This window comes from Trachurus trachurus, assembly GCF_905171665.1.
Source record: "Trachurus trachurus genome assembly, chromosome: 1".
Classification (NCBI taxonomy): Eukaryota; Metazoa; Chordata; class Actinopteri; order Carangiformes; family Carangidae; genus Trachurus; species Trachurus trachurus.
In genome coordinates, this window is record NC_139891.1 from 17,112,758 (window position 1) to 17,133,091 (window position 20,334).

The 20,334-nt window shown below is 43.7% G+C and overlaps 1 protein-coding gene across 1 annotated transcript in view; it reads right to left on the minus strand.

The window, feature by feature from the left end:
* Positions 1-20,059, minus strand: part of slit2 (slit homolog 2) — a 90,580-nt gene extending 70,521 nt beyond the window's left edge. The window contains exons 1-5 of the mRNA XM_083984100.1: positions 19,819-20,059; positions 19,082-19,344; positions 18,124-18,195; positions 16,315-16,386; positions 8,742-8,813 (exon numbers count right to left, since the gene is read on the minus strand). Coding sequence (XP_083840226.1) covers positions 8,742-8,813; positions 16,315-16,386; positions 18,124-18,195; positions 19,082-19,302 — 437 coding nt within the window. The 5' untranslated portion in view covers positions 19,303-19,344; positions 19,819-20,059. The remainder of the gene's footprint in view (positions 1-8,741; positions 8,814-16,314; positions 16,387-18,123; positions 18,196-19,081; positions 19,345-19,818) is intronic.
* Positions 20,060-20,334: the final 275 nt, after the last annotated feature.

The window sequence follows — 20,334 nt, forward strand, 5'->3', positions numbered from 1 at the left end:
TTTTTCTCTCTCTCTCACGGCTAACTCACAATGGTGCAAACACTTCTGTCTTCACCTTGGTAAATTCCTCCCTGCTTTTTTTTTTCCACACCATTTAAGAGAGCAAACACGTCTCTAATCTTTCTCTTAAATACCCTTCATTCATCCTGTCTGTCTGTATCCAGCTCCTGCTCTCTCTCTCGCTCTTTTTCCAGCCGTAACTCTCACACTCTCACGCCTTCTGTAATCTGAAGGCAGCGGCGAGGCGTCACTGCTGGTTTGTCCATTACCCTGGATATCTCATCGGCGGACGCTGACGCTGCCTGACCTTTCACCTCTGACCTGTGAACTCTGACACTCACACACCGCGGGCGACAGGTGATTAATTGAGCTGCTTTCAATGCATCAAATTGAGCAACGTAAAACAGAAATTGGTGTGGAGATTAAATGAAAAGGGATACTTCTTTAGGAAGAGTGGAAGGTTTGCAGTTTTAGATGTAATACTGGAAATTCATTCTTCATTTTCACTAAAATAGCTACAGGGAACAGAGAGTTTGAAAAAGCTATTTAACTTACATTTGCTCTAAATTTAAATGGAGTGGCATTAACTTAAATCTAAATATTCCCCATATATTGTATACATGAAAATAGCAATTTCACAAGGGGTTTTTTCTTTGGCAAATTAAACTCATTTTCTGTCTTTATGTGCCATAAGTCTTTAGTGGTGGGAGAAACATGCACTCCTCATGGACTGCAGACTCTTTGGATTAGGTGCAGTCCATCCTCTGGTGAAAAGTGGGTGAACAATGTATTAGAAACACCTCTAACTACGGCATCACACACACAACTGCCCCAACAATCACTACGAAACCGAACCACTGATTTAATAAAAACTAAACATTTTGGCCATAAGTAAAGCAAAAATTCGCTGCAGATTAGCCTGAAACACTTCTAGCTCGGTTTATATAAATCCAGTATGCTGTCACCCACTGCCAGTGAAGTGGTTTTCTCTTCTGTGCACAAATTAAGATACTAAAGTTCAGTAAAATGAAGCCGCACACACAAGCACACACACTTCCTGGGCTCAACTGTGGGACAAGTTAGCTCTCGCCGTAGTAAAATCACACAGGGCGTTTTCATATCTTTACATTCTGCCTGTATAACATAATCTTTTGTACTGGTGCCCTCATCATAATGCCAGTTCAGCTTTGGCGAGCCCCCTCTCCAAATCACTCCAGAATTAATTACAGCATTGTGTTGGGATCTGAAAGGCCAAATCACTTCTTAGGAATGAGTGGCCTTGAGCAATTCAGATACGCAGTCGCGTGATTCATATGATGGCAAGAGAGTGAGTCACTGACACTCAACACCTCAGCACTGTTGGTTTATACTCAAGGTGATTCATAACGTGTACACAGATGACATGGAAATATCCGAGAACACACAAACTCAGCCACAGGAAAGAAAAATAAAAACACTATTTTTCTATTTGGCTGGATACGATTTGTGTGAACCAAGAGTTCGAATGAAAACATTTCTTGGACAATATGCTTTTGTATATACTGAAAAGAGCTGTTCCCTTGTGTGTGTGTGTCTATGTGTGTGAAAGAGAGAGAGAAAGTTTTTATATCTGTTAAAGTGCATTCAGAGAAACAGGAGGGGGCAGGAAATATTGCTGAATGGTAAAGCGGTGTGTTTGTGCCAGTGTGTCTATGTTTGTTAGATAGAGAGAAAGAAAGGAGAGTGAGAGGAAAAGACAGACAGAGAGAGAGAGAGAGAGAGAGAGAGAGAGGGAGAGGGGAAAGAGAGAGAGGCCCATCCACAGAGGCCTCAGGCTGCAAAGGCTTAACTTCATTTCCTTGGACAGACATAATGGCAGATATTTGCATATCCTATGTACACAAAGTCAGTGGCCAACTATCTTCTCATCCAAAACACTGCGATCAACCTTGCAACCAGAAGATAGTCATCTTTTTAAAAGGGACCAAGCATAAATAATCTTCCCCAACAGGGATAACCAGATGCAGGAGTTACATTTTCTCCTGTTTTCTCCACACAAGAACAGAAAGGGTCGGTTTGACCTCGACGTGTGACTGTGTATGAATTAATAGTTAAAGATGGCTGGATTACAGCGTGAGGTTGGCCACCCTTTGCATCAGAGCTACAGAAAAAATTCGCCTGGGAACTGTGTAAAAGAAATCTACATTGTGGGTTCTGGCACAGCTTCACCTACTTGCAAGGTGCATGGAGAATGGAAGCTGTCAGCTGCCAATACTCTGTATTTTTGTTATTGTCGAAAAAATCCAGTAAAAAGACCAAAGCAAACAATGTTTTACTCTGTTTAGTCTCCGTGCTCTCCAACCTCTCTACCCTGTTTGTGGGACTCACTGCTTAGTCCCTGTGAGTTTCTTACATCTTCATAAATCTTTAAAAATGGATCACAAATGTATAATTTCATTTCGCTGTGGTTTTAAGCAAACACTACTCAAATGAGTGTTAAGAAAACATGCGTCTGAGGCTATTTTGTATTGCCTTAATACACTGCTAGAAGTTATATAGACCAGGACAGTGTCTGTGGGAGCTTACGACAGTGCCCCTGGCCGTGGTAATGAAGGAACATGTCGTAACAGTGCACCAACGATGGAGGTCTAGCTCATGGAAACTGTTAACATTGAAGGAAAATATTGAACACTTTTAGTATTGACCAATTTGAAACTGAAATTCCTGTGGTATTCATCAGGATCATCATACAATTCATTACATAGATAGAACATAAATTATCATTTAAAAAAAAGAATGAGAGAAAAAAACCTAATGGAGGGTAACCATTTTTCAATTTGTTAAAGTAAATATTCAGTCACCTCTGACCCGTCTGTCTGCTTTGTTTACTTCAGTGATCATAGATAATTTTAGTGAAAGTAATATTTCAGTGGTAAAAACTGATGATTGACATTGTGTTAACAACCACATGAACTAAGGCCTTTCATGGTGACATATTGTTTATTTGAAAACTGGCTGCTTAGTCGAGTCCTCTTTTATGTTTTATTCATTTGTTTTTCATATTTTTCTTCTTTTATTTGTGATTTGTTGTATGATTAAAGCCAACGATGTTGGTCTTATCATAAAAAATAAAATAAACTAATCTCCCAGCAAATCCCTTTTGAGGATAAAAAGCTGTTACTTCCCATAAGGAGAAGTTTAATTTGTCACAGTGTTTTAATGAGGGAGGATATCCCCCCCTCCTCTCTTCGATAAATCATCTGCTGCTTAGATCTCCTGACTGAAACATTCTTCACCTCTGACCTCTGTGACACCCAGAGGTCGTCGTCACTGTGGCAACTAAAACGCCAAATGCTCTCCGTCTTAATTAAAAAACATTATTTACTCAGAGAAAATTTCATTTTCACTACCTTTGACCTCTCTCTTCCTGTTCCTTTCTCCTCCTCGTCCTCCTCCCTCTGCGCTAGTTAACTGCGGACACGCTGGGAAAGCCCACATCTTCTGAAAGACGCCTGTGCTCTTGCGACCATTGTGCTGAGCCTGTCATCTCGGCCGAGGTGGTGTGTGTGTGTGTGTGTGTGTGTGGTGAGGTTAAGCTCTCACAGAAGACAAAGACACATCCTTCGAGGCTGCTAAGCAACAATGCTGCCTGGTAAAGCCTCATCAGGGCATCGTTTAGCAGAGGATTAGAGACTATTACGCACACATAAACACACACACACACCCAAAATGTAGCCTCATCAACTCCTCAATTCAAGACCCCTACCACTTTGACTCTGGTTTAACGTGTGTGTGTGTGTGTGTGTGTGTGTGTGTGTGTGCGTGTGTGTTTGACAGAGAGAGACCTGATATTCTGATATTTTCCGCGTCTCGTTTTTCGAGAGATGATGATGATGATGATGATGAAGATGATGGTTTGACTTTTGTGTAAATGTCTTTTCCTCTCTCACACATTCAACCCCAAATCTTTGTTTCTTCTCCTCCTCCCAAAGCGTCTTTCAATTCACCTGATTCAGGAACATAAAAAAAAAATCGATTTAAAAGATACTAAAAATGGCAGTGAACAACCATGTCAGATCTGTGTGATTAGGAGATTGTACATAAATGTCATATTTCAATCAGTGTTTATGTTTGTTTAAGCAACGACTGGCACAGTTTTAATTCAAGCATCATACCGTGTCAGATGCTTTTGCAGTCACATAATTGAATACTTAATGCCACCAACAGATAATCTCAACAAAACCAGCTCATATAATTCACATAATCACAAAAGCTTGGCTCATCTCTTTCCATTTCTCGCTTCACTTTCTACTGTCCAGCATATTAACACACAAAAGCCTTAATCTGATACTTATCTTGTAACGTGATACCAGAAGGGACGCATTGAAAAGACTTCTTGACGACGTACAGTAGGCCAGAGGAAGCCAAGCAGCAAAACAACACACACACACACACAAAGTACACACACACACACTGTCCCATCAATCTAGCTTTATACTGAAGCATAACCAGACTTTTCAGCTGTGGAAGCGGTGACCCATTCTCTTATCCTCCCATCACCCCATCCCTTCATCAACCCCCTCTTTCATCTCTCTCACTTTCATCTCACTACTGATTTGTGTCCAGCAAACGGGAGAGAGAGAGAGAGAGAGAGAGAGCTGGCAGAGGGGAAGAGCAGAGAGGAGGCAAGTGTATTTGTGTAGCACCTTTGGCAAAACACTGAGGCTATACAGTGTATAAATACTGTACAGTACTGGATAGAAAATGTAAGTAGTATTAGTTGTGTAGTATAGAAAATTTAGTAGTTCTTTTTATAAGTTCTGAAATAAAATAAATAAGCTAAATAGATTTTTTTCAAACAACCAGAAAGAAAGAAAGAAAAAATTTGGTCACGCTCAATTATGAACTTTGTCTATTTGACTGTTTTAAGATTCACGATCAGTGAACAACAACAAAAGCTGAGAGTTAGGAGGTGAGAAAAGCAGTGCATGTTAGAAGAGACCATGCTCACCCTCATTAAGCATCCCTCTTTTCACCGACCCTCTGAATGACAAAGTCCTAAAGGTGCATGCATGTGCCTAGGCGTATGCTTGTGTGTGTGTGTGTGTGTGTGTGTGTGTTCTCATCTCAGAGTCGAAAGTTGTGATTTGCTTGGACGGGGGAACCCCTGGTTGTTGCCCAGTGGAGTGAGCAGTGAGGTTTTACTAGCCCATCTTGTTTTACAGAGTCTTTCTAATGAACTGTCTCTGTTTGATCCATTGTTCAAAGTGTCTCGTTGCTCTCCTCTTCTCTTTTTCAGTTTCTCGCCTCTTTCACGGAGCAAACAGTCACAGCTGTGGTCCTCAGTATTACTGTGGTGTGGATACAGTGATCAACAAAAGGACCGAGGGAAACAGGAGGTCCGTGTGTGTGTGTGTGTGTGTGTGTGTGTGTGTGTGTGTGTGTGTGTGTGTGTGTGTGTGTGTGTTACAGACAGACGCATGGAGAGAGATCGTTTTTGGGGATATGCCCACCACATGGTGTCTCCAGATGTGTGTCTTGTCTACGTAACCTAATAGAGTTTGGGCCCTGGGGTGTTGGGGGAGGCTGATGGAGAGAGAGAGAGTGTGTGTGTGTGTGTGTGTGTGTGTGTGTGTGTGTGTGTGTGTGTGTAATGTGGGGTGGGGGGGGTCTAGACGCAGGTGTTTTAAATGGGAGGGATGACGAGGACACAGGGGTTTTACAGGAACTCACACTTATTGCTCTCTCTGTTGTGGTTTTGTATCACATACTGTATCTATGTGATGCTCGACCCAAAAACCTTCTCATCTGCCAAACGGGAATTCTGTTCATACACAACTCATTTGAATGAGCAAATGTATCTAGGAGGAAAAGCAGTTAATGCTGCTCATATTTTACGTGTTTTAAATCAAGTGTAAATCAAGTCAGTGTATTACATTGGAAATTCTGGACTCTCCTACTGTATGTTGAGAAAACTTGAAGCACTTTGTTGAGGTTAGAGATGACTGACCTTGAGGAGGCTGCTCACTGTGCTCAGTGTTGCCTAATCTCCTGCACCTTTGAAATCTTTACATCGAAGACCAGAATATAAATAAGTCCCGAGCTGGGTCCCACACCAGTCCCCCCCTACACTCATTCACTACTCCCTCTATAATAGACGCTAAATAATTCACTCTCTAGTGAGCGCTTAATCCTGATTTCAGACACTTATGAGTCATCTCCGTATTGCATCACCGCTCGCAGGTGTAGAGTCACAAGAGGGTAATTTGTTTTCCATCTACAAAATGCAGTGCATTGTGGGATTATTAGCAGGAAGTATTCCACATGTTGGAACTGAAATGTACTTCTTTTTTTCCCCGTTTACTGCTGTATTGAATTCTAATTAAACATCAACCTGAAGGGGAGTGGTATGCTAATTGTTCTTTTTCATCTACTGTTCAACTAATCTTTATATTTTTTTATTCTTTATTTACTAAATTATTCTTCCTAAGTGAGACACAAGATGCAGCCTTGTGTCTTCAGATGGGTCTTGTCAGGCAAAAAAAGAAATCAAATGTTCCTCATTGGTTCAATATTCACTTCTCCCTGGTGTTATATATATATATATATATATATATATATATATTTGGTGCATTAACATTAAGGGAAATGGCAGTTCCTCACCTATTATAATGCCTGACTTTTATAGATAAAGAAGTGATGATAATGCAGTACACGCTTTGAATTCCTTATGGTGATGCAGTGTGGTAAGCAGACCGAATGGCATGCAGCAGAAGACAGGAGGGGACGCATTACAAACACTACAGTTGTAGTAAAAACAAGCTGTGAACATCTCCATCTTATTGTCATGTTGAACCAAGCTTAACTAAACTACAAACTTGTGGTTCTGGTTTACTGATTGAAGCACAAGTGTACACTCAACACAAGAAACTCAACATGTCATGGCTGCAAACCCAGTCTCTGGTGTCAATGTCCTGGTTTAAAAACTAAAAACAAAATAAAACCGTTGCAGAGAATTCAGACAGATCTGACACGTCACACACCTGTCTCTGCCCAAAGTCATTTAGCCTTCAAGTCCATACTGAGCAGAGATTAACAACGTACTCACACACGCAAATGCACAGATTTTCCAAGCCCCAAAAAAGTGAAAACATCATTTTCATAATAGCAGGTTGAGCAAGTGTTCATTTATAGCCATACTGTCGCAAAAACCAAACCAAAGCCGGTCCAGTTCGCACATATCTTCTGACCTCAATATGAAATTTAACAAGATTCCACTCCAGAGGTTCCCAAGGGTTTCTTGTTGTGTTTTCTAAAAATACAAACACACTCCAGGGGGTGCAGGAGACATAAAATTTAATATTGACCAAACAGCCCTAAATCATATTGACTTGGGCTTGTGGTTGTCATTCATTCTGAATGACTTCCATACGTCTCACCAATCTGCTTGTAGTTTTGTGGCTGCAGCAGCACCGGCTTGGCGATTTCCTATTGCGTTATCATTTAGCAGTTTTCAGAGTTGTGTTTCTTTGTCTGTCTACAGTGGGTTTCGTATTGCACTATATTTTACATACAACATGTATGTGTTCAGCCAGAGCCTCGACTGAACACATGCACCTGAAGAGCTGAAGCCTACACACACCCACAACCAACATGCAGACATACACAAAGCACAGACACACACACACACACACACACAAACACACACAGAGGCCTCTTGTCTGCGACAGCTGAGCAGAGAGCAGTATATCCGAGTTGTATTTTTACCTCGGCCCACACGCTGAGCAAAATGCCAACTCTTGGCCTTGAGAAACTCGCACACGTACACACTCACTCAAAACACATACGCACATGACAGACGCACACCCTCAGACACGACAGGTCAAGACCAGCCAACCGCAGTAGCGGCCGCAGAACATAAACAACTTTCACACACTCTGTGAATCATCTGAGCATTTCAATATTGTTTTAGATAAATATATTCAGCCACACATATAAATATATGGAACCATAATTATTCCCTGAGACCACAAATAACCATGACGGGAAGTTAGTTCCCACAGTTTCAGCAGCGTCGCAGCCCAGCCCTGCAGTGCTGGAAATCCACAGCTTGGTTTACAGTGCAGACGGGCCGCGCCGAGAGTGAAGAGCGGAAGGTGCTTGACGACAACAAACAGCGGTTCGTTGGTTTCAGAGCAAACTGGAACTTTTATGTTCTGTGACTAAAACTATTTTGTGCCTGTGAAACACAAAACGTAACTTCAGAACAGAGACCTGTTTCTACGTTTCACTGCTTATACCTCCCCTGGTCTGTCGTGCTCACTCACCCCCTCTCCATCCTCTCACTCACTCACATACACACACACACACATGCACACACACTCCCAGTGGGCAGCAGCTGTTGGAGTGCTAATCTCCATTAGCTACTGAACTGGCTTCTATGGAGAGGGCCATGTAAAATCTGTTCACTCACTCCTCTCACTCCTTCATCCAAGTAAAACACCGCGGCTGCATCACTGAGAAAACCAGATATTCTTTCCTCCATGACACAGTGTCGCTGACACATTTCAGCATGTCTTTTGAAATCACACAGTCAATACGCTGGACACACAAACGCACCGTTTCGTGCACCAACAATTCATCTGACGCCTTCTTCGCGGCGCTCTCGTTAAGCAATACACGAGAGAAATAAAAAATATTTCAGTTACCAATGCAGAGGAATTGAGTGATGATAGGAAAAGAGAAATAAAAACAGGACTTACAGTCTGTAAAGCTTCGTCGTTCCCAGGAAAAGCAGCTCAGGAAAGACGGCCAGGTTATTCCGATTCAGGCGCCTGGAAAAACACAGCATAAATTAGAGAATAAACTCTACCTAGACCCTTCCAGACAGCATGGGCAAAGCGGTTACATGTGTGTATAATTAGCTTTGTAAAGTTAGATTTGTGTTTCCTGATCAGCATATCAAATTATGGTATATTATTTTGATTTTAATGCAATTCAGTTTTGTTAGAGGACGTATGAAAGAATGAGGAGATTGATGGAGACACTTTTTTAAAAACACACACATGTTCATGGACTGATTCTCAAAAAAAAACAAGACTCCGGTTGATTTAAGGGGTACAACATGGCTGCCAGACAAACAGTGAACTCGAGAAGGATGAAGGGAAGGCGGGGAGAAGGACGAGAGAAGGGGTTTGGATGGAGGGAAGGGGGGGACTTTTTACCACAAAGGCGGAGGAGAGGAGACGATGTGGGAAAAACAAACAGGCAGTCTGGCCGGGCTACCGAATGTGTGAAAAGGACCCCACTGAGTAAACAAGGCCCTCACGGAGGAAGAACTCACAACAACCCGTCATCACACACACACACACACACACACACACACACACACACACACACACACACACACACACACACACACACACACACACACACACACACACACACACACACACACACACACACACACACACACACACACAAACAGAGGAGTTGAGAGAACTCGGGTGAGTTTAATAATCTGGGTGCGATCATTTAACCCTGGTTGAGTGGAGTGAAGAGGTTTGTGTGTGTTGGTGTGTGCGGCTGTGCCTTGATGTGAGTCAGAGAGTGAGGCAACTGAGTGACACAATGAGAGACAGGCTGCTGAAACAGTTTAACCCTGACACACACACACACACACACACACACACACATTGACAAGCAGTGCAATGTTGCTGGCTGCTACAGGAGACTAATGATGACGAGAGGGAAGAAGAAAGGAAACACAGTAGAAGGGTGACATCAAGCTAATACGAAACATGAAAAAGATTTATACAGACTATCAAGAAACACATATTATTGTTGAAACACGTTAATCCCAGACAAACAAAACACTCAATTGTTACCAACTTCATTCAAATCCCCAAACGGCTCTCTTTAACTCTCTCAATGACTTTTTCCTCTTAACCCTTGTCTTTAACTTCTTTTTGCTGCACTATACGCCACTGTGGACTCTCCTTAAATAACGTCAACCCCTCTGTGTCCATCTTCCACCCACAAGTGCTCAAATATATGAACGCGCTTGCGCACACGCACACACATTCACACTCCACAGTTACATCAGAGGCCACTTAAATATTTAACATCCCGCAGAAATGATGTCTCTGAATAATTCACTCCTCTTCCGTTAACGCTGGCTCAGGCGGCTAAGAGCCCCACGTGGTCCCGTGGAGAGGTCCACTCCCCCTGCAGGTCCTGCCCAGCCATGAGCACCCGTTAGTGGGCTAGACCTCCCCTGGGAGAGTGCATGGACTGGTGCTGGAGGTGGGGAGGAGGAAGGAGGACAGAGAGGGGGGGGTATGATCTCATCCTCTTAAAATAGATGCAATGCTGTCAGACTAGGAGACTGAGAAAATGAAGGAAAGATCAAATCTAGTCTGGTTCCTCTGCATTTAAATGCACTTTCAATTTGATTATCACCCTAACTTTTATATATTGCTAGTTTCATAATCAAAGCAACACCAGACAGATGGTTTATTGGGCAAGGAAATTACAAAAGCATGTCTTGCCTGCAGCGATTCTTTATGTTTTTTACATCACAAAGGACATAAACGAATGCTATTTGTTTGTTTTTTTTAAGTTTGTAGTTCATCTGACACAAGCAGTTCTGTAAATATCATTACAGAGGAGCAGACCACGACGGCCAATGTTAAACACCATAAACCAGACTTCATAGAAAAATAGTCTCATTGGGATCTGCCCTACAATTCAAACGGTTGTTCCCTGGTCCAGTTCTGGTGCAAATCTACTCAGTACATTTTCAGTGATCACGCTGACAAATAAACACGAATAAACACAACAATGGGGATGTAACGTCCTTGGTGAAAACAAAGTAATTAAGACCCTCTATCTCCCTGGTGAAAACCACTTTGCAACTGGCAGTTCTTCTTTCAGTCCCTTGAACATCTCAGAGCCTGAGATTACATTCTCAATGACATCAACTGTTTGTTTTGTCTGACTGACAACGCAAAATTCTCAGATACTGAATTTATTATTTCCAAAAACACAGTCGGAAAAGCAAAACCATTTGTCATTTGAAAAGCTGGAACTGAAGAATGTTTGACATTTTGGTTTGACAAAGGACTCGCGCAATTAATAGACAAAACAGTTGCAGATGAATTTTCTTTCATCAACTTATAATTTCAGTTTTAGCTCTCACACATGGCGAAGCAGATGTGCAGAAATGTTGATTTATTAAAGTGAGAAAAAAACAGCTGCGTCGTTGTTATGTGTGATAGACACCACACGTCCTGGGAGACATTTACTCGGCTATCAAACACCTCATGTAAACTATTTATGAGCAGTCGACGTGAAAACTGAATTACAGTGTTGAATTGTTTTATTCAGTTCAAATGTTTGCAGCGACTGACTCTATAGTTACTTTGTGTTTCTCTGAGCTATACAATAAGTGATTGTATCAATGCCTAAATGCCCTGGAGCACATGCAGCAGTACGTTAAAGGTCACGCTATGGAGCAAAGTTTTGATGAGTGGGTTTCTGTGTTGTTTACTCCTGCGTATGACTGATGCAATGCACAATCCAGTCACTGGTTTCATACTCTTCCAGTTATCAACAGGTGGTGGTAACGTGCCAAGAGCCACAGGAATGCTATAGATCTTATAGATATATAATAAAACAACTTCTGTGTGATTACAGGAAAACACAAAACGATTCATGATGCAGTAAAATTTGCTGATTTCATCATCAGTTCAGAAGAACATTCAGTCTCTTCCTGGTTCAGTCTGCTCAGTTCAACATAAATGTCGACAGATCATCTGCTTTGCAGGAGAATAATTAAATCCTGGTATTTTCTGTGGCTTTTGTGTTCTTGCAAAAAGACTTTGACGCATTAACAAACTGTATCTTACAGCTTAGCGCTTTGTGACCAGTCGTTTAACTGGTGGTGGCCTGTAGCACAGTCTGAATATTTAGTGTTAAGGATTTAAGTTATTGACTGCTTCTTCAAATAATCCAGTCATCTGTAGTGATTTAGTGATTTGATTCTGAACCTGAAGGAATGAAGCTATCAAAGCTTTGTGTGTGTGTGTGGGTGTGCATATTGTAAACATCTTGAGAATACTTTCACAGTCGTGTCACATTAGACAATGTCTGGCTGACAGTGAATGAAGACCGAGTGGCCGGTGGTCTGAGGTGCAAGTTGCTCCACCAAGCTAATGTCACACTGCAGCGTGGTGATAATCCCTGCAGTCATAAACAGATGCTAGAGGGCCACAAACCACACAGTAAACACACTCACACACATTTCCACAAACACATACGGTGTGCCAAATCTTTTGTACATAATACACACATGCATAACCACACACAAATATAAAAAAAAACATACACACACACACACACACCCAAGAGCCTCGTGGATGTGTTGTACTACAGGCTCTGGCTAGAGAGGAAATAACAAACCACCTCAGAAACCAATTATTACTCCACTGATGCAACTGCTGCCATAATACACATTTTTCACTAACAATCTGTCACGCGCACACAGTGTATATACATACATACACACACACACAATGCTGTTACTGTTACCATAGTTATAACTCAAACCCTGTAGATACTTTTGTGGCCCAGGGAAACTGTCTTCACTCAGAAAACCACTTCACACTGACCAGTGTGTGTGTGTGTGTGTGTGTGTGTATCCACTCGGCGGTTAATGTATTTGGTTCACAGCAAGTGCATCTCAAGTGAACCGAGGCCCATCATCCACCAAAGGTTTACAGACTCTAATCTGATCTGTTATTTAAACACTAATGACAGATAACATCTCTGCCCTGAAGAAAGTGAAGAAATCCAGTCTTCTCGCCTGACCTGTAAATTCCTTTGCTATCACCGAAAAACATTCAAATTCAGCAGTCCTGCCGAGCTTCTCCTCCTGACTTTGAGCTAACTGGTGTTTACCAACAAACATAACAGATGTTGGCTGCTGCACAGCGCAGCACAGACAGCCAGGGACCTGGCAAAAATCTATCACAAATGACTTTTTAGACAGAACTGCTGTGGTGAAATTGTTTTTTTGTGTGTCTTCACAGTGCAGATAATTTCAAGCTCTGCTGCTCAATAAAAATGAAAGGGGGAAAAAAACAAAAAAAAACATTTGAATCTTTGCCCTGAAATGATCAGTGAGAACAATGTTATCACTCACAGGCTTTAGAACTAATCATCTACTACTAATCCAGGGCTTTTCTTTGAAATCCATATCCTGCTATCTAGGATCAGTGCTACAATTATCTTTTGCTATTCAGATTGTCCACATATATTACAACATAATCACTTGGTTTGAGACTTCATTATCTAGTTTGTAATCATTCTTGATAGACACATCTCACTACCTGTAATCAGCTTTACAATTATTCATCGCTGTTGAAATTATCTTTGACATCGTAATCATTCAATTACAGGCTAATTATCTGAGGCTTTATCTGGCTGCTGTTCTCTAAAATCATTCTCTCTATACCTGTAATTACTGTTTTGTTTCCCTCTGCATCTCTGTGGCTTTTATCTCCTTCAAATCTAACAGAGATAGAATTGGGTAGAGGCTATAAACCAGTCAAATGCGAGAGAAGGATAAGAGGATCAGGAACTCCTCTCTTTCCTGTTCTGCACCCACAGGGAGAAGAGGAAGAATGTGTGACATTCCTATATGCAGAGGACAACACAGTGAGAGAACAGGATACGTGGGTATTGAAGAAAAACATGAGGAGAGGCTGAAGTATGAATGAAAGAAAGACAGAAGGATTGAGAGGGTGCGAGGGGGGCAAAATCCAGATAAAACCAGTACTGACAGAGCAGCCTTGCGTAAGTAAATGCGCATGCACGAGTGTATCCATACCCATGCATGTGTTTACGTATGTGCATGTGATCGCTGTGACATGCCCATCTCCTCCACACCTCCTTCGGCCACCCACCCCTCCTCCTCCATGCCCCCCAGCTACTGCCCCACACCTGACCCCGCCCTGCCCGGCCCTGCAGGGCCTGTCCAAGAGGATGAGAAGGGGGAACCGTTTTCCACCTCGGTGGGGGGCAGTCACTGTGGATCCGTCAGCTCAGCTTAGGGCCCTCTCCTCTGGGCAGCGGTGCCCAGCAGGCCCCCTCCAGCCCCCCCCCCAGAGGACCGAGTCCTTTGAAATGAGCCCCCAGACTCCAGACTCCGGAGACGTGCCTTTGTTCGGCAGCGGCGGGGGGGGCATTGATGACTGACTCCATCTTTGTGTTTGTGAACATGCCACGCTAGAGACGCTGAATTACAGTTGAAACCCCTCGTGAGGACAACAGAAAACAGTCACGTTGTGTCAGAAAGTTAGCCGCTGTCAAAGGTGTTTGTTGCCGTCACAGACAAGACGGAGTGAAAGAGACGACAAAACAAGCATGTGTCGTCTGACAGTAAAATGTCTCAGACTTCCATCTGCTACGGCTGTTGACTGACTAGTCTACATTATACCTACAGTACAAGTACGTGTTGAACGCGTTATCAGTATCAAAGTTACCGTCGGAAGCCGCACCATGAGCAGTAAAATTGACCTCTTTGTCCGCAGCTCTGGGCAGAAAATTCCCAGAAATGCTTAGGTGGACAGAACCTAGTGTTGATTTCACGAGAAACACCAGCAGATTCCCCGCAGCGGTCGACAAGGCTGCTCCCTCTGCTGCACTATAGCTGCTCTTTGTTGACAGACAGCAGCAGGCATGACACGATCCTTCTCATCTCTTTAAAAAAAATGACCCAAAACAGCTATTAAACAGACAAACTAGCTCCATTTGATTTACTTCTGTATGTACATCTGTGTGTGTGTGTGCACAGGTGGATAACGGGGGTAATGTCTGTGTTTATGTCAGCATGTGTGTGTGTGTGTGTGTGTGTGCGCGCAGCGAGGACTTTTATGCATCTTTTAATTAAAAGCTTGTCTGTAAACCTCCTCAGACTCGGTCACAGTCTGCTGCATTCCTGCGTGTCACTGGCTGGCAGTCAGGCCGCATAACACACAAACACACATACATATACGGACAGCTCACACATCAACCAAAGCTGACAGTCGACACAATGGACATATCAGCAGTCAGGGGTCCTCCACGTCCCCCTTCTGTCTTGCTCCCTCTCAGACTACCAAGACTTAATTATGCCATAACTGCCTAAGGGTTGGATGCTGAATACCAGTGATTCCAGGCCAGCGCCGTAACAACCTCTGGCCGCTGCTCAGTCACTGCCCTTGTGACTCAATCTCAATTTTTTTTTCCTCTTGGACTGAGACATCGACACAGCCCCACATCCTGACAGTCAGGTTCAATGATTATGAAGACACAGAGTGGTGACATATTAAAGGAAAAGTCAGAATAATTGAGCACAGAAACACAGAAGGGGTCACGGATTGGATCGAGTATGAAAATGATGCAATAACTTGTAGGAAACTTGTAGGACAGATGTGTTTGGGCCCTTTTTTTTTGTTCGACATTAGGGAATCTATGACAAATGTTGGACACTGGTGAAAGTAATGTGTTTTTCTTTGTGTCCTCAAACCAAAACAGCGGGTCCTAGCTGACATCTTAGACATATTCACTGATGCTGATGTAAAGATTTGGCAGCTTGAGAGATGAGCCTGCTTCAAAAACTCTAGCAGCATCCGAAATTTAGGATCCAACTCTTCCAATGTGCCCACTCATGTCTACATTTTCAAGTCAACATTGTAAGCTCAATTTTCTTAATAACATTACAGGAAAAATAATGCACAATGACCAGGGATTGTTTCAGTTTGGCTGCATTTAAAAGCATGAGAGCAAATACGGGTGACACGTCTCTGCCAGCGCTGTTCATCACTACATACGGTGTCAAGATTCACAAGGTCTTCAAAGCACAATCTGACATGCTCAAAATTGATATCATATTGTCTGACACAGACTGCAACCAAGATTTTATTAAACCCATCTCACATGGCGTGACATGCAACAAACCTGCAAGATTGCTGTTAGCGCACTGTGTGTCAGGGCCTTTGAACAGCACTCTCCTGTTCCCGTCATATATCTTTTGAAAGAACAGTGTTCATCCCTCCAGTAAAGCTACTATTACCTTATTAAGACACTTTACATCGGGTTTTCATCTTTCATTTGTCACCCCTCTGTTTACTTCAAAGTGCATGCACCTATATGAAAATGAAAAAATCTGTCTCCTGGCACATTTTTGTGTACGGATGCTTTCGTGGATAGGCATCCTGAAATATTCTAAGTAGAGGAGAATGCGTTAAGCCGGTATAATGGCGTCTGCCTCGACAAAATAAAGTTACTCACAGTCTCTCCAGCTCCTTCAGGTCCTGGAAGGCTCCTCTCTCAATCGTGGTAATTTTGTTCTCCATTAGCTGCCTGAAAGAGAAACACCCGGAGAGAGAATGAGAACGGGCCGGAAAAAAAGAGAAGAGAATGATAGAGAGACACATTGAGCGTGAGGACTAACGGAGGGATTCGTGCGATGAAACCATGAGAGGGTGAAGAAAAAAGGAGAAAGATGGCTGGATGGGGCATCAGATAAGAAAGAGAAGAGGAGAAGGTGACGGCGAGGAGGCAGGTCATAAGAGATGTAAAGAGATGGGAGAGGAGCAGGAGGGAGAGATTCAGAAGATAGGTGACAGAGGGTGTGAAAAAAGGAGAGGCAACAGATTGGTGGAGATGGAAAGTGATAGGATGTTGAAACAGCAAGAGGGAGAGAGATAGAGACGGAGAGAGAGAGAAGACAATCAGCAGCGGGTCGATAGAGCCCCAGAATTGACTTTAAAACTGGCCCATCAGTTGGACAGCGACTCATCTATCATCCAATTTATTCTCTATCTAACCACATAGCTGTGACTACTCATTCACTTACACTAGCACAACTCCTCCAGCAGCAGTGTGCTGACCAAGCCAAGCAGGCGCGCATGCACACGCGCACACATTTTCATAGGCTGTGTGGCGGAAGCTCATGATACACAGGAAGGCACACACACCTGGCTGAGATGTTGAAACCAGCATAATTTTCATTACTGACTGATGTGACGATTTCTTTTTTTCATTATTTAGGATATGAGCTGTCAAAAATGTTATCAACAATTCCCCACTATGATGTCTTCTAAAATGCTTCTTCGACCAGACAACAATATAAAAGCAAAGAGGAGATTCACTGAATATCATGTCATGTTATATATCATCAGGATGAAAAACAACACCTCCTCACATTTAAGTTACAGGATCCATGGATTAGTTTTACTGTTGTTGTTTTTTTCCACATGACATTGACGAAATGGACCTAGCCTACTTGTTGCATCACTAATTGAAAATGTTGTGTGTGTGAGTGCACCCGGGTCGACGTGAACACACAAGAGACTGCGTGAAGCCGACACAGGCATAAACACACACAAACGCGCACACACCCAATTAAGGACATAATCTCTGGAGGAATTTCAACAATGTGTACTCCCTGCCATTCACTTTTAGCGGCTGAAAAGCACACACACACATACACACACAGCAGGCTATTCCTGTCGGTGGAGGCGAACTCTTCACCTGGATTCATCCCAGGTAAGAAACCTGTTCTTACTTGATTCTTTCTTTCCCTTCTCCTTCCACCCATCCCTCCTTCCCAGCTGCATTCCTCCCGCAGCGGTTACACCTAATGACCGCTATCTCTTTCCCTCTTTGCCCTCCATCACTTCCTACGCCAGCGCGTTAATCACTCCAGCACATGGGCCCCGGGGCCCTGTGGTTAAAATAAGCCCCTCCTGACACTTCCACTGGCAGATTAACACGACAGCATTAACAGGTGCCGCTGCTTTTCTGTTTAGACACACATGCAGCCTCAATGGAAGCGCCGCTTCCCACGACTTTAGACGGTGCAGTGCTGCATGCGGCAGCTCCAGGGCTGGATCAACCTGATGCCGGTCAGGAAACGGTTAAATCCGTGTGTGTGTGTTGCATAGTGTTTGGATGTGGGGGGGGGGGGGGGGGGGGGGGGTGGAAGTTGTTGGAAATGCAAGGTGCTTCTTGTCAGCGCTGTACATATTATTTTTTTAGGGTTAAAATGAGAAGTGAAAAGAGAATGAGAGGTTAAAACCGATAAAAGCCACTTACAACACTCGCAGATGCCTCAGTCCTGCAAAATCCGTCTTGGTGATTTTAGTGAGGTTGTTTGCATTCAGATCCCTAGACAAGAGAAATGGGCAGAGAAGGTATTGTCAGTAACATGAGATTTATATGTTAATAAAACCAGGACAAAGCAGGTGAGCCGATTTTTTGTTGTTGTTGTTTAAATGTCATTTGAGCCGCTGCGCTACATTGGGTAAATTTTAATTTCATCAAGGGGTCTTTGCTTAATAAAATACAGCCTTTTTTTTTTTTTTTTTTACTCAAAGCCACTTGTGCAAATCCGTTTTTGATTAACTTGCTGGTCTCTAGACAAACCGATGTGGTCTACGGAGGCTGTGCTAATGCAACAGTGCGAAACCACCAACACAACCACAGCAGTGCCCCAATAACTTCAGCTCCGCGATCAGCATGAACATGTCCTCACATCCCTCACAAGCAATTACAAATATAGTATTTTCTTATTGTCAGTTTTACTTGGATGAAAGCAGCATTCACAATTAAAGGTTTCAGTTTTTGACATGTTAGTTCAAATATGTGCCATGAAGATGTGCCCCCCTCCCCAAGGGAAATAAAACCCTCTTAAAATGCTGTCAGCATTCAGTTATAGATGATTAAATATACACTATCTAGAGTTTTTATCACAATTTTAGGAACAGTAGCTATGCATGATCATTAAAACACGAGTGACTTTATCAAACACCAGACAGTGTGATTAAACTGCTAAACTCTTTAAATCCCTCCAGAGAACCAAGGATTGTTTTTAATGCAATAGCCTATAGATTATATTAGTGCACAGTTGTTGTTCAGCATTATTCCCACACTAAGAAATTGGACAGATTCTAGTGGTTTTCCCTGTGAACTGGCTCTTGATTGTTGGGACACCTGGGTTGCGCAGATAAAATCCAAACTGCGATGTGAGGAGCGTTCACCCCTCGGTACTTACAGCCTCTCCGTGTTGCGGGGTATGTTCCTGGGCACGCTGCGGAGCCCTTGGCCGTGACAGTCCACTGTGGTGCCGGTGCAGGAACACTGCGCCGGGCAGGGCTGGCCGTCCGCCGCACTGGACAGGACCAGGACCAGGACCAGGACCAGAACAGCCACCAGCAGCCCTTGTGCAGTCGCCGGGGAGCGGCCAGGGCCAACGGGGCTCAGAGCTCCCACCATCACTGCGGCAAGTGGGGGGCCAATATGAGACCCGCAAAAACACTGAGGAAATAGAAGGGCGTTAAAAAAAAATAAAAGCCCCGAAATCCCCGAGAGAGCTCACCAAACTCCGCACGCAACGGGATGCAGTCCTCCTTCTCACTGTCCTCCCTTTTTTCAGACGTGAGTTTCTGAAAATTTCTCGTTCTGAATTTACATTTGGGTCTTCTCAGAGGGGTCTCGGTGTGTGCAGGCTGTGAGCCGGGAGTTTGTTCCCCCTGGGTAGGGGAGAGGGGAGGTCGACGAGGCGGTGGTGGACCGGCTCTCTCGCTGCGCTACAGCGGCGCAAACTTCCACATGTCCCCGGCATGCGGTGCCCAAATCCCCCGCGGTGTGCGTTGTGTCTGTGTATGGAGACGTGAGTGCGCGGCGGAACCGAGCCGGTGAATCACCTCAATCCTTGACCTGGTCCAGAGAAACACACACTCTCTCACACACTCTTACATACACACACTTCAAGTGTGTGTGCACACTCACTCCAGGTGAGGCTGTCTTGGTTGGTTATTAATTCACAACACGCGTCCGGCGAGGAAGCGGCGGCTGCGCTCGGTTTTTCCCCAAAGCTCAGCAGAGGTCACCGTGGTGGAGAGATATTGATTCCGATGATATATCAATTGCCGGTCAGTGGCAAGGGTGTAGGCAATGTGAGGGAGGGAGAAAAAAAAAGCCCCGTGAAAGACCAGCGCGCAATACTATAATCCAACTCTGCGTGGTGCGTCAAAGCGCTGCTCCCCAGAGTGTGTGATAGGGAGCGAGAGAGAGAGAGAGAGAGAGAGAGAGAGAGAGAGAGAGAGAGAGAGAGAGAGAGAGACGGGAGCGGGCACGTCTGCTACTGCGTCTGTCCAAGCAACTCTCTCTCTCTTTCTCTCTCTCCCTCTCTTTCACACACACATAAACACAAACACACGCACTGCGTTTTCCCTCAAGGTAGCAGCAGGTTTCCAACTGGCCGTCTGTCAGACAGTCAACAGTTTGGTGTCTGGAAAGGGGGAC